This window comes from Oryzias latipes, chromosome 3 (genome assembly GCF_002234675.1).
Source record: "Oryzias latipes chromosome 3, ASM223467v1".
Classification (NCBI taxonomy): domain Eukaryota; kingdom Metazoa; phylum Chordata; class Actinopteri; order Beloniformes; family Adrianichthyidae; genus Oryzias; species Oryzias latipes.
Genome location: NC_019861.2, coordinates 10421664 through 10437577, shown reverse-complemented (window position 1 = coordinate 10437577; position 15914 = coordinate 10421664). Strand labels below are relative to the sequence as shown.

The 15914-nt window shown below is 39.9% G+C and overlaps 1 protein-coding gene across 2 annotated transcripts in view; it reads left to right on the top strand.

Moving 5' to 3' along the window:
* Positions 1-15914, top strand: part of tspan4 (tetraspanin 4) — a 287641-nt gene that overhangs the window by 49172 nt on the left and 222555 nt on the right. The window contains exon 2 of one of the 2 annotated variants that reach the window (XM_011487843.3): positions 6648-6727. In XM_011487843.3, the coding sequence (XP_011486145.1) occupies positions 6665-6727 (63 nt within the window). In that variant the 5' untranslated portion in view covers positions 6648-6664. Of the gene's footprint in view, positions 1-5266; positions 6728-15914 lie in introns of those variants that run through there. The other variant, XM_004066855.4, reaches the window with a different exon arrangement.

Below are 15914 nucleotides of genomic sequence, written 5' to 3'. Positions count from 1 at the left end.
GTGGCTAAAGCTTTAACGTGAAGCGTCTTACAATCAAGTTCTCCAATTACCGTGAATGCTTCACAAAAAGACGTATCTCTGACTCTATTGTCTCTCTTAATGCGCCTAATCGTTCGTTGCGCCTTATATATGACATACACTATATTACCAAAAGTATTGGCTCACCTGCCTTGACTCGCATATGAACTCAAGTGCCCTCCCATTCCTAACCCATAGAGTTTAATATGATGTTGGTCAACTTTTTGCAGCTCTTAAACCTTCAATTCTTCTGTGAAAGCTCTCCACAAGGCTGAGGAGTGTTTATAGGAATTTTGGACCATTCTACAAAAGCGCATTGATGGACTGGATTTTTTTGCACACGTGACATTCAATGACAGTTCCCCGCTGGAATTCATGGAAGTCCTAAGAGCGGCCCAGTCTTTCACAAAAGTTTGTGAGAACAGTCTTTCATGCCTAAGAGCTTGTTTTTATCCACCTGTGGCCAGGCCAAGTGATAATAAGGACACCTGATTCTAATCATTTGGATGGGTGAGCGAATACTTTTGTATATAGCGTGTAAGTTAAAAAATTGGCCTTTCATTGACAGTTTGCCTTTTATTCCAATGCGCCCTATAATGCAGTGTGTATGGAATTAAAATTAATTGTTGCATACAATTTTTTTAACGATCACAAATAGTTGAACTACAGTGATTTTACTGTTTATTTAAGCAGAATAAAACTTTTTTTTTTTTTTTACAATCTTAGCTCTCTAAACATAAATTAACATTTTTATTTTACCATTAATTTGGATGAAGAAATCTAAATTGCTAAACAGCCAGCAGGAAATTGTTGTTTAACAAGATTTATCTAAAAAATGATAAAACAGAGCAATGCCAAAACAAGATCTGGGGGTATATGTGGGTGTGGATGTGTGTTTCCCTTCTAAGTCCTACCAAGCAAAGTGCCCTAAATAATTTGACAGTCTTTTGGACATCTTTTCTTAATTCATGTGCTCACATGGCAGCCTGAGTATGCACCACAGCCATCCACTTTTCCTGCAGTTTTATCTCATATTTTTACAGAATCAAAGACAGAAAAGTACAACTTTTGATAACATCATTTACATAATTAACAGAAGGTAATTTTAGCATGTTTTGGTTCATGTTTTCAAGTTACGGCCTAAGCCTTGACTTTTATTTTTTTTCATTGGTGAAAGCCCTGGACTTCAAAGCTGCTCTCATCCCCAGCGTGCTGCAGTATATTTCTTTGGTTGTGTGCAGATATGAATATGTTAAAATGTTTGCTTATGTCAGGCTCAGATATATTTTGAGGTCAGAAATGACAAGAAGGTAATTTTCTTTATTGTGTCACAAAATAAACTACTTACTGACTCAGTGGGCTTAGCTGTTTTGAATCACCATAGCAAGACTGAACCAATCCAATAAAGTTGGAAGCTCTTCTTTACGTTTATATCTAAAAAGTAATTTTTGTTCAATTTTATTATTGTTAGGTTTTAATCTGAGCTACCACATTGCTCTTGGGACACTTTCTGACAGCACAGATACTTCAAGAAGGAGGACATTGCAATTCCTTGAGTAAAGACCTTCACTAAACACACACAGGCCCAACTGTGGGGTGCAGGTAGAATGTGCAAAAATGCATTGAAACCAAAGTTACCATCCTCTCATTTCATCAATCCACATATCTGTCTTCTCATATGAGATATTTGATAAACGTTATGTTGAATTCTCTTCCTGACACTACCCACTGCATTTACCGGGCTTGGGACAGGCATAAGTAGGACATTGGTTTGTGCCCCTTTGAGGCTGCATTAATCCTTTTTTTATGTGCGTCTATTTGTCCATCTGTCCGTCCATCCATCCTTCATTTTTTGTTTTTTTTGTCTTTTATTTGTTTGGGTTAATATTTATTTCTTTAGTTTATTTTGAATTTTGGGGGGGGGCAGACACATCATTTGGGGGTAGAGTTGCCCATGCCTTTGCCCCAGCCTTACACACACACACACACACAGACACACGCACACACGCACACACACACTCTCCTGTGTGTATGAGTTAAGAAAGTAAAAGCGTCTAATGATGACTGATGGGAAAAATGAGACATTATAGGCTTATTTTTTATTGATTCCCTTCAGCTCTGAAATGCTGAAAACATTTTCCGTCGGGAAACAATAATTACTTTCTCCAGAAAACAACTCCTCAGTAATGAATCCCAGAAAAACTCATGTGAGAGCAGAGCAGGTAATTCTCCTGAGTCTATTGTGAACCTGTTTCAGAACAATTTCAGCTTAAAGCCTTTCCTTTTTAAATTTTTTTGCATTGTTATTTTCCTCTTATTGGTATGTCGAATGCAGTATAATTATCAACACAACATTAAAGTAAGGAATGACAATCCACCCATTTTCAGTTTGTAGACAGCTTTAGCTGAGTTCTCCAGCAACTTATCCAAATCTTGAAGAGGAGGGCATTCCCGGGCCAGCCGACAGATTTAATCTTTCCACTCAATCCTTGGTCTGCCACATCTCTAGAGGTCATTCTGACACGAAGCCCAAGCCACCTCACAAGCTTTTGATGCTGCAGACCAGCAACTCTGCTCCGATCTGGTAAAAGCTACTTTAAGTGGGTCTTTTTAAGTCATCACATGGTGACACCAAGCAGCGCTAAAGCATGTGACAGAAACTATATTTGTGCATTTCAGATTGTCAAGTGAAAGGAACACGTTTCCCTGCTTTAAACAAACAGAAGCTTTCCTGCTTTGTTGGAGTTGTACATCACCTAAAGACAGACATGATATCCAAACTATTGATTTATGAACTTACAGTAGGAATTAACCCTTTAACCCTGTTACCGGCAACACCTAAATAACACAAGATCTTTGACATTCTGTACATTTTTTGACACAATTAATGTTAGTCACCTGACCATGACACAGAGAAAATGGACTTTTCTTATCGGTTATACAGCACTTTCTGCACGTTAAGTGTTACAAAGCCATTTTTCTCCTGGACAGTATCAGCCGATGTAAAGTGTTGCATATCAGCGCAAGGCTGCTTTTCTCTGCTTCAGAATTTGCTGGAATGACATCAATTGCTTCAACTCTTGAAGACCTATGGTAGTAGTGGAAACACTGGAGCTGAAGCTGTGGTGTGAAGTTTTTTAAGAAGCCACATCATGCTTTTTTTTTAAGGCGTTATCCCTTGTGCTATCCTAGGCACTTCAACATTGGGAGTTGGGTCATCTAGACCCACTAGACGGTGCGCTGAACCTTTTTTCTTCACTGATTTGTGATCTTCACTGGTGTCCATGGATTACATGAAATCTTTCCACCTTTATCCACCTTTGTCATGGTAGGAATAACACGTCAATGTAAGGGTGGGCTCATCTAAGATAGCACAAGGGTTACACAATAATCCCTGTATCCAACACATTCTCACTTAAAATTGTCATATATGGACGCATGGTAGGAACCCCCATCCACGTTTCTAACGCTTTAAGTGAGCCCAACTTGTCGTTTTTTGACGTGCTCCCTGCTCCGAGTAAATTACATTGGAAGAGTTTCAGAGATTCTGACTTCCGCCATAATAATAATACTAATAATAGTAATAATAATATCAATGATAATAATAAAAAGAAAGAAAAGAAAAAACAAAAAGTACTTTTCTTTTTTCCCATATAGCCTGAAAGCAGCATTAGATCCGTTGCTTTCACTTAAAATAGCCCACATTTCTGTCGGTATGTAAAACAGAAATTGAAGTAAAAAAATTTTTAGGGTTGAAAATGTCAATCAAACACCAGCGTGATGGGATCTTTTATTTTCAACACATTGAAAGACCACAATTTGGTCTCATCCAAAGTGTCAATATGTGACGTGTCGGGGGTTCCTACCATACGTCTACATTCCACGAGTTGGGGTGAGAATGTGTTACTGTATCCTGCACTTTACACATTTTTCTTCAGTTCATTTTCTTTTGATTTTCACTTTTGTTACATATCACAATCAAATTGACTGTGTTTCAAATCAGAAAAAGTTCTTACAGTTTGTCAGAGCTAGGCACCTTAGCACACTACAATTTCTTGAGAGTATCCTTATTGCTTCATTTAGCTTAATTCAATACCTAACTTTGTTTTGGCCCCTCAATGCCTTTTGAGGCAAATATGCATCAAACCCCTTCTGCTCCAAAATTGCTTCAAGGTAGCATCTACCAGAAAGCAAAAACATCAGTGATTTTTAAATTTCAGCACCAAGGGGTTAAGATTTTTTTTAAAGCTGAGACGTTTTTAACAATAAACAGCATCCACTGCTATCGGTTAATTCTGTGGTTTGGAAACAACGCTTTTGTCTATGCCGCTATTGATCCTGATAATTTAGCAAAATAGAAGGGATTTTTTTCCATCTACTGCACAGAAGCTGCAGTAAACAAGCTGTAATGCAGCGTGTGCTGCTGCAAACCTCTGTGCTGCATCTGTGCTGTGCTTGACCAAAGTGTGAAATCTTTCATCATTTTCATATTACCTCATCCAGGGTAATTTTCTGCAAGGAAACCCCAATGGCTGTTTTCTCACTCTTGCTGTGGCTCAGCTTTACCCTGATAAAATACACGCAGGCGATGAAAGGGAGAGATCCATTAAATACTCGACGTATCTTAATATGATCTCAACCTCCTGCAGTCTTGTTTTGTGCCTGTGGACTCATAAAACCAGTGACCCAGATGCCAACAGAGTTGTGAGGCCCATGTGATAACTGTGTGTGAATGACATGAGCACTCTTCCTCACAGAACAGCTTGTAGGGTGATGCTCTTGTTTTGTGTGCACGTGTACGGATACTGGGTGACCCAGGTGGAGGAGAGACATGGCTGAAGCTATGTATGCAGAGAGCAGCCTGGGTTGTGCGCAGGAACAACCTCTGCATGTGGAATGAGTCCCATGCCGGAAGAGGAGCAGAGAGCAGAGAGGGGGAGGAAGCATGGCTTCCCGGCACACCGGGTTTTGTGTTTGGGCTTGTTTGCACCTGTGAATTGTGCGTTTGTGTGAGTGTTATCTGGTAGATGAGGCTGTGTGCATGTGGGAAGATGGAGCTGTGAGACTGCTGCTGATTGGTTGTGCACCCTTAGTGGGGTGTGGCCAGAATATGAATGCATGCCTGCCTTATTTGGCTGCCAGGCTTTGGGGGACAGCGGCCGAGGAGGGATGGGGTGCAGTAGAATAAGTGTGTGGAGGGGAGAGCAGGGAAGCTTGTGAGGTTGGCAAGGAAAGAGGCGGGGAGGAGGGAGAGAAAGAAAAAGAGAGAAAGCCGGTGAAGAGCAAGAGGGAGGGAGCTAGAGGTAGCGAGGCTGGACTAGCGCTCAAACACTGCAGTCTTTCTTCTGCTTCTCTGAGGAACAGTCCTCCTTTCCCGCCGCCAGACTCACCTTCCTTCGCTCCTTCTTCTTTTCCTGGTTTGCACTGACTCTGATGGACATCTCGGTCTCCTATCCCACTTGAAGAAGAGGATAGATTGCTTTAGAGGAGGAGTGGGAGACCAGAAGAGGCAGCACCACACTTTGGCTCACTGATGAGTCTGGAAATTAATTATCTGCTGCTGCCACAGAGGAGGAGAGAACAGAAAGTGGACAGAGTTGAGGAATAAGAGTTGAAGAGGGGTGACTTGATGTGTGGAGGACAAGCTGAGTAACCTCTAGAGGCAAAGAGGACAAGTTAGCCAGGATGCGTGAAGCAAGAAGAAAATTAGACAAATCAGCATTTCCACACGGATACTGATACAACAGTTGCATCAAAAGTTTCATTCATCCTTTCAGCCTTCTCCCTTATCCTCTCATCCGTGACAGCATGCTCTCATCTCGCTGTCTATTTTAGTCCTCTAATTCTGCATGTCAGCAGAAGCACATCACCGGCCGCAGCCACATGCTGAACTCTCAGATGCACCTGCGACCACAGAGGTGCAGCATTCTCAGCGGACGTGTTTCTTGGAAGTTTATCATCTGGTGGCCAGGAGCTCTTATTTAGGAACTCCTGGTGAGACCGGGTAGGATCGTTTTTGTCGACGCTGAGCAACTGGAAAGATAGAGCTTTCTGATTGGATTGTAATGAGATGAAACTGCAAACCAGCTTATCTGAGGGAGCATGACACCTGTGTTTGAGGGATTACACAAAGGGAAGCAGGAATGGGAAGAAGAGTGTGTGTCTGGTGTCCTAAACCCACAGAAAATAATGACACTTTAGGAGCGGAGTCAGTAACTGAGACCAACTAACCAGAGGGGCATTATCACCAAAAGACGAGGGGTTGTAATAACTTTCGTAGACGAACTGAGATTGGAAGCATCATTGAATTTCCTCGGTGGAGTACGTCAAAAACTCTGAACCGACAGAGTGGCCATCCAAGACTTCCTGAAGTTGTTAAGCTCCCATAATGAGACGCTCAAGCACAGACGAGACTCCGTACCGACGCAGTCCATCTTTGGACAGCAAACCCGACACACCGCCCTTCACGTCTGGGTTTCACCGCTTCAGTGGCGAGTTTGAGTACAAGCGGCCGCCGTTTGCGTTCGGCTTCCACACCACAAAGGGGCCACAGAACTCCAAGGGGCGCTACAACCAGGGAAAGAAGTATGTGGTGTTTTACCTGGACCTCTCCTTCATATTCCTTCTAGAACTGCGACGCTGCAGGATGGCTGAGGGTTGCATGATGGCCCTGCGATATGGAATGGTCTTCTTCAATCTCCTCTTCTGGGTAAGTTCTATGCCTTTTTTATTGGTTATTTGGCTGGATGTGCTTATCTGTTGCTCAGTTGTATTCAGAGGGAGTTTTGCTGCATCTTCCTTTGAAATCAGAGATAATGGATGAGTTGGAAACAGAGATGTATTGCGGGTTAGAAGCCCACAATGTGGGTGGGTGAAGCTTTTTTGTTATCATCGCAGGCGTTGCAGTGTGGGTGTGCTCTGCATTGTTTTCTGTTTTAAGCTGTGGCATACTAAGACTCTGCATTGTGAGCAGACTCTAATCACAATGTTTGCTTCTGTGCTGTAGTTCACCTACCTCTGCTATATCCTCCAGCTCAACAGCCCTTCTCGCTCCATGAAAGACTCCATCCAAGTGATCTTATCTGTTTGCTGCTGGGATATTGGAGTCCCACAAGTCTGATAGCTCCACTTTCATGTCCAATGATCTTTAGTAGCTCTAATTTCCCTACCTTGCTGTCCTTTGCATCTATGGATGTATAGGTGTTTTTTTTTTGCCACATTCTTTGGCCAATTACTGTAGTTAAAATAAATTTGGACCCTCTGGTTACCCCTCTGGGATCACTTGAATTTGTCAGATGTCTCTTCCTATCAGTAACAGGATGAAATGAAGGCTTAAACTCTAAAATACAATCAGGCCTCCAAAATGCCGCCCCCCTCGAGGAATGAGCAACCTCTTCACCTGCACATCCTGTCAGCTAAACTGCTAATGTCTGTAAAGAGCTACAGTCTGCTCAACCGGACCAGTCAGGGCTGTGATGCTCCTCCAGGTATAAAGAAATGCCCTGTAATTTCAGACCTATGACGAAAAACAATACATCTGACCAAAAGTAGCTGTAAGGAAATGCCAAATGCTTCTTTTTATTTCAGACTTTGACACAGGTTTTTATCAAATGTGTTCATTTTAAAGCCTGTGAATTGAACTGCCGTTGATTGTCTGCATCACAAAAGAATGACCATGACCTTAAATCAGTTGAAACTTGGAAAAAAAAAAAAATTTTGTATGTAAAGAAACACTAATCATCAACAGTAATACTGTGTTTAGTCATCAGCTTTCACACTTTCTAATATTTTCAATGAACTTGTTTTATCTGTAAAGACTCTCATTCATTCCTGATGGTTCCATGCTAAAAAAAAGTTTAATCATATATGACCTTTTGCATCATGTTTGATACGTGCATTTCTGAGACCCCTCATCTCATTAGCATGATCGAAAAATCCATTGCATAGAACTAGGTCCATGCTTTCTGCCCTGTAGTTCACATTCATTCCACTAGGGGCAGTTGAAGGACTTTTCCAGCTCATTCTAAAAATGGCTGCTTCCATGAAATCTCAAAAAAACCTTTGGTGGGAAAGGTTTTGCTGATTTTTAAGATTTTATGGTGAGAGTAACGCTGCAATTATTATTCATTATTAAAATGAATTACTGTATTGAAATAATGAAAAATATGTTGATAATCAATTCTTCATAATAAAGTTACATCATGTTAAAAATTTGTGGATCAAATTTAAGACAGTGGTTAAATAAGGTGCTTTTTCTGAACACTCCTGTCAATTTTTATTACTTCTTAAACTAACGTTGTGAGTGAAAACTTACCAAGTAACCCAAAATATCAAAGCTGAAACTTAAAAAACAATCATCTTCTAAGCCATTGTGTCCCTTTTGGGGTCATCGGGTTGCTGGAGCCTATCCCAGCCACTCATGGGTAAAGGCAGGGGACACCCTGGACAGGTTGGCAGGGAGCCACAGGGCCACAATCACACACCCGTGCACACTTGGGGACAATTTAGAGTAACCAGTTAACCTATGAAGCATATTTTTGGAGGGTGGGAAGAAGCCGGAGTTCCCGGAGAAAACCCACGCATGCACTGGGAGAACATGCTGACTCCACACATATATGTTCTATTTCAGGTCCCCCAGCCTGGAGTTGAACTGGGGGCCTTCTTGCTACGAGGCAAGAGCGCTAACCACAGCACCAGCATGCAACTCTATACTTAAAAAAAAAAAATCATATTGCTCAATGTTTTTTTCTGTATATTTCATCAGGGGATTTGAAACACATCTTAATTCCCCCCAAACTTTGAATTTTTTGTCAATTCTTTGATGTCTTGATGTCAACTTAAAAACCTAAGTGCAGATGACTCTATTTAACACCTTTCCTGATGCTTTGAGTGAAATGTATGCATTTCTTTAGTAGCTAATTGGTGCAGATCGATGAAAAAGTAGTACTACTGTAATCAGATCACAAACACACCATCGTTTTCTCTGTGAATTCAGTTGTAGCGCTTCTCTGCAGTGGGAGAAACAGGGTTGAGCACAACTTTCATGAACAGTGTTGACATACATGGATTTTTTTTGTGCAATCCGCTGTTAGACAACCACCGCCGCCTGAGACTTCAGGCTTCTGCACAGTCCATGAAAAATTGATTCAGGGAATAAATTAATTCTTCATGTAGCTTTACTGGTGACTTCCCATAATCATTTAATGAGGAGTAGATTTTCTTTTTTATTAGAGCTCTTGTTTCATTACATTTATTTACTGATGTCAAAGTCTGTGGGGAGGACCAGGAACATGAATGCAGCTCAGAACCAGGATTCGGGAACCTGACCTTGGAAGGTTTGGCACCATTTATCAACGTTTATATATTTGCAGACAATAAAAAAAAAGGTACTGGAAGAATTTTGTTGCTAAAGGTTAAATTTTGGCTGACTGAGGTAAAGATTTTCAAACTCCACCAACTAAAACTCTCAGTATTTCATCTCATTGCAATAACACGTTATTTAAAAATGTGCATGCATTCTGTGGCCAAAACACCAAACAAATTTAAAGTCCCACCTCTCAGACAAAATCTGAGTCTGTGCATGTGCTGGATTGTGAAAATACTCAGAATGTGACACATCAAAGGCTGTGGTTGACAGCTGGCAGCAGCATAAAGCCTGACAAGAGAAAAGGATTCTTGCATGGAGCTGACACAACTAACCAGCTGCTGGCAGAAGTTGATTAATGTTAGTCCTGCCATGCAAGTGGATTGACACGACCCACTTGAAAAAAAAATATGACTCACATGAGCAAAAGAATTAAGCCGTCTTTGAAAGAGCGTCATATCTTTAGCAGAGGTTGGTAGAAGAGTTTTTTCAACTAGAAGACCTAAAAAGGGAAGCGTGGGTCTGTGGAGTTTATACCACGATAGCAACAAAAAGCAACAAATCAACCATCAAAAATAGCGAGCAATATTGGAACTATCCGTCCAGTTTAGAGCCACATTCCATCTCAGACAAGGAAAACAAAGACGTACATGGATTTATTTCTCTGCAAGTGGATGCAGCAGAATGGAGCGGAGCAGGGAGTTTGTTGCTTGCAGATTGTAGCTTCTAAAGGAAGTCACAAATAAGATATTTTTCAAACTGTATTTTTTTCTCTGCTTCTGTTTCACGACGATTTGATTTAAAAAAAAAATACCCATAAATAAAATTTGAAGTGTGAGGTTTTTCATCAGTATCAACTCTATTTTTAAAGCGCTTTAACACAAATAACAATTGAACAAGGTGCTGTACATTCTACATCAAACCAAGAATGGCCGTGGTGCAGCAGTAGGGCGGTCGACCTCTGATCGGAAGATTGCAGGTTCAATCCGCCTTGCCAGCCCGCCCATGTATCTTTAAAGAAGATTTTAAAAAGTGCTTTACAAGTAGATGCCGTTTCCCAAAGCGTTTTGCAGGACATGCAACCACTCAGATTAAAAACCGATAAACCTTTAAAAATGTTACTGCAGTTATAATTATAAGGCAAGTAATATAAAATGATAAGATGAAGAGTCTCTGGTGTCCACCTCCTCACACCGTCCTCATCCTCCTCACAAAAGAGTCCGATGGGACATAATTTATCCCCATTACAAGCATGATGTTAGACCCTTAAATAAAAATTGAGTCCGCATTCTGGATAAGCGTTAAATGATCATGCAATGTGGACACAAGAGTACAGCCAGATGCTCCGTCCTGGGTGTACATGCCATGCCCAAGTGAACTAGTAAAAAGGTGGATAAGACAGGGAACTCCATCCAACATCTTGCCAAGCTGGCAACCTTCCAGCCGCAAGCTGCTTCTCCAGCCTTTGCCATGGCAACAAACTAACAGTGCAACACTGGATGAACTACTATCTGATGATGAAGACACAGCAGAACTGGCCTTCTCCATTGACACCACCATTCATATCAAATATTAATGTAAAAAAAAGCAGCATCTTTTTTCAGTGTGGAGTCACTGAACTGATGAATCTATTTTGTTAGTTTCAATTACTGCAGGCAAGCAGCATCAAAAGAATTAAGGCTATGATTTGTCTGGAGTTAAAGTGCAGTCAATGAAGGACAAAATGCTGAGAACAGAGACTCAACGACAGCTTCAGTAAATACTGTTAAGAATCGCTGTGATTAATTATTATACTATGATAAAGACTTGATGGACTTCATGCAGCAGAGCATCATGGGACACTGTTTTAGTGCACACAGTATTAATGGCTTACTGCTTCTGCTCTCACTAAAGTCAATATATTTATTGTTATTTGCTTCCTATCTATGCTGCTTAAATGCTCTTGTAAAGTTTTTATGATGACATAACTGAAGTGATATAACAGAAGCCTGTCTCCGTGATAGAGTATTGATTCATGTTCTTTTGTTCAGAATCTTCCCTTTTTCCCCTCTATTTTTTTGCTGTCCCAGGGAGTCATATTATTGCAGCTCTGTGCTTTACTGACTGTTTTAAGAGCCTTTTGCTTCTTAAGTGTTTGGCTCTTAAAGTGACTTCATTGATCTACTTTTGGTAAAACTATTGCGCTCAACTGCTTTAATAAACAACAGGAAGTCACATTTATTACCTTCAGTGTCTATATTGGGCACAGTTAAACCTCAGAGTCAATTATCAGAAACATGCCGTATTTCCATGCAGTTAATGTGCTTTTTTAGAATTACTTGCAAACAAGTAAAAAACTATATGGTGAGCAGAGTTACTCAACATTGCAGCTTAAAAAAAAAGAATTTATCAATTTGCAATTGCAAAAAATAAAAAACACAAACATGACAAAAAAACTGTCTCAAATTGTTGCCATGGAACTATGAAGTCACCTAAAATCCTAATTTACCCCAGTCAAGTGCAGGTTTAACAAATAAAGACATTACGAACCTTTAAATGACCCTTGATCTCAAATAAAATGAGAAATCAAGTAATATTCCTTTTCTTCTTAATTGAAAGTTGGGAATCTGTCTTTCAGTAAATAACATCAAAGCAGACTTGAAAGGTGACAACATATTTTTCCACAGTTTGTAGCAAAAGTGATATAATATTGATTTCTGGCATTCTGCTTCAGAGCAGTAATGAGAGCAGCATGACAACCTTTCAGCTGGTCCAACATAAGACAGAAGACCACAGATCAAAACTATCCATTTTTCTTTCAAATTTTGTTTTGGTTTTATTTCTGTAATTGACAAAAAATGTGTTTTCTTGTAAAAAAACAAAAAAATAAAAGATATTCTTTATTGGTCAGCCAGGAGGAGATGTGGTTTTATGTGGTGGAGTGAAAGGCAGCAATAAGACATATAACGACAAGTATTATGTTTCTCTGGTGTTGCTCAAGAAGCAGACTTAAAAAAAATTCTCTAAAGAAGCACATCTAACAAGTGATATTGACTTAAAGACCCACTTCCATAAAAATAGTGTTTTGGGTGTTTTTAATATGTTCTAATGGCATTTTTCTGATAATGGAGGACATATATGAACAATATTAAGATTACACTTTTATTTCTGAGGTAAAACAGTTTCTTTATTCAAAGTAGTTTGAATCAGGAGCAGACAAAAAAATTATGTTTGAAAAAGCGTGTAGCATGGAAACACGGAAGCTACAACTAGCTCCGCTCCATTTTATAATAAAAATATTAATACATTTTATAAGGCGGCTTTCTGAGCACTAAAGGTCACCGTACAACATATGTAGTATATAAAATACAACAAACAGTTAAAACTACAACAATTTAAATACATACACATTTAAATGAAATTTATATAAAAGAGATGCATCCACTTAGACGACTAGATCGGTGTACGGCTTTGTTTTCCTCGTCTGAAGCGTCTTAATAGAAACTGTACAGCTGCATAGCTCCAATATTACTGGCCATTTTGGTTGCACCAGTAATTTAGGTTGGGGTATGACGGGCTGTAAGCTAGTGGGAGAGTGTGTAAGTGTGCAAACAGACAGGGAGGGGACTGGGGGGCGGGGCTGCTTCTTACCAACACAACTCAGAGGTGAATTTCTAATGAATTACAGCTGCTCTGCAGAAAATAGGTCCTGGAAAAGGACACAGGTTTTGTTGGCTAAAATTAACATAATTATAATTAAAAGACTAGAATTTTGATTTAAAAAAAAGCTTTTAAAAGAAAACTTTTGAAATTGATCAAAAGAGGAATTTAATGTTTCTGAGTCAGAAAAAAATTCCAAAAATGTAATTTAAATTGTGTTTCCTGCCTGTGTTTTCTAAAATCTGTCGTGCATTTGAGTTTTTACGACTTTGCAAAAATGATGCTGCCCTTCAGAAGCAATGATGCTTGTTTGGGGGTTCTTATCTAAGATGATGCCACATTGAATGCAGCCCAGGAACAACCACTTAACCTCTGCCTGTGACCCTAAATGTTTTCATCCTGTTTATTTCCACCCTCAGTATTCTGAGTTTGGCCACATGTTAAAACTGGTGCCTCTGGGGATGAGAGTTAAATCGTTTTAAAACTAGACCTTGTGAATTCTCCCAGAGAGCTTTTTATAGATGCAGTACCGTGGCATTGCGTCTCATCGCTCAGCTTCCATGATGCATTGTTCTGCTCTCCTTTGAGGTTTGTAACAAAGTACCAGTCAATTGTGCTTTAATGCTCGAGGTGGAAAGGAGACCAAAGCTCTGCACAAGGGCAGAATGTGTGTTCTTTTATTTTAGTTTGGACAACAATGATCTAAAACTCATCTTTTGGTGAGTTTTCTCTGACGGACAAGGGAACTTTGTCTTCGAGTCTGAGGAGCAGATGCTTGGATAGCATGGCTTCTTAATCCATAGTACAGACGTAAAAAGGGAGTGAGATGTCAAAATGACTATCATCTTTGAAATGTCACTTGATTTCGGATTTACTTTTTCACCAAATCAAAAATTGTATGTATTTTTCTGTGTTCTGCAGCTAGGAGCTTTGCTTTGAAAGAAATCGTAAGAAGGTTCACTTTAAGTCCAATTTTTGCAGAGGGGACAGATTGGAATGATATCTATTATAAAATCTGTTTGCTCCAAAGCAATTATAACAAATTGTTTTGAATTTGATAAAACTTGAAAAAGTTGATCTGATAATTTGAGCTGAAGTGGAATATAACTGCATTGTTGCTGGATTGAATTGGATTTTGTGTGATTTGATTTTGTCTAACTTGTTTACCTTCCCCGTGTAGCACCTTGAAAAGCGTTGCGAGGGGCTGTTGTACGAATAAACCGAAATGTTGTTGGAAATTGTTTCTCAAGTTCTAAAGCTGAGCTACCAGACATGTCAGGGTCTTCTGGTACAAAACAGCTTTCTGGCGTTAGTGTCACCGGCACATTTGTTCTTGAGGCGAGGGAAAGATGTCAGGGAGTCAAAAAGAGACGAGTTAGGGGGAATGATTATGATTGAGGTCAGAGCTGCTGATCTGGTGCTACCCAGGGAGTAATGACGAGTGAGATGAGATTTCTTGCTCCAGAGATGAGTCAGTAAACTAGCGAAGCATCATAAACGCTTTGGAGCAGGAAAACTACAGGTTACACAGTCGCCCATGTCATATTTTACAAAATATAGCGAAATGAGAGGAATTTCTGGTATTTGTTGACATTGCTATTCTCCTTGCTTGCCAGTACTTAGCTGACGCAATGTTTTATTTAATCCATTTTAATCTATTTTCCATCAAATGCTGCGAGATGTTATTTTGAGGGGCAGATATGTTTAAAATTAGTTCCACTGTGAATTTATGTCCCTAGGCAACCTAGCTGTGTTCTCTGCTGCACTCTCTTATTGCCTCTCATTACATAAAACAAGAACTGGCAGCTCAGACAGTGCTCGCACTAAGAAAGCAAAATGGGGAATGAGTAAAAGGACGAATTAAGAACTAGCAATGGATCAGAGTCCTACAGTTTTATCATGCACGTACCAGTTTCCAATAAGTCCTACATTTTCCTACCAGTTTCAATTGAATTATAAAGAGTAAAGCAGTGTTGTATATAATGCTATCTGCCCTCACCCACAGACTCTGTTACTAGTTTTTTACCTGCCCTCACAGCTGCTTCCTTCTCTGCTCCCCTTTGCCCCTGCCACCCTGGTCAGAGCTGCACGAGTCAAATTCATGAATAAAAAACTTATTTTTTCTATTTAGCGGCTCTTCTCTTGGTTTTAACTCCATAGCAACCATTTTATGTTTTGATCCACTGGGGGTGACAAACAGGTCAACACAAGTTTTAGAACAATTGGCAATAGTACATTTTCGGATTTCCTTGGCAGCAGAATGGCCGCCAAGCAGTAGGTCTTGTGGCCAACCTATAATAAGAGTCGTTCAGTATGCCCAATATTTCACCTGGTACTAATTGCGCGCAGATTTTGTTGAGTTATTCAGTATGTGGTGGGGGTGACATTTTCACTCAAAGGTGGCGTGAGATAGAAGAATTGCAAAAATGATAGGGTCACAAAAAAATGGAATGTAAAAAATCCACATGTCTACAGTAGTAAAGTGGCCAGTTGGTTGTTTTGTCTCAAATCGTGTTATTTTTTTCTTTTAAAATTGATTTTATTGTAAAAATTCCTTCCAAAAATAAAAGGATTCAACAGAATTCTAGTGTGCTTCGGTCCTGTTAAATATGACTCAGTGTGCAGCGAAAAACACCAGCCCTATTTGTGTGTGCATGTATGAGTGTCCAAAGACAAATCAAGCAACTTGCACAACTCACTCACTGAGATTTTGCCATCTAATGAGCTTCTTCTTCATGTGACATTTGTCTAAAAATGGACAACTAAGTTTGAGTTAAGTTTATGGGTCACAGCTGCCGGAGTTTTTTTTTTTTTGCCCCCCAGACAAACTGTCAAAAATTTTGACTCTAGAAGTGACAGAGAAGGTGGCTGCTGGAGGACCCAAATGCAGGGA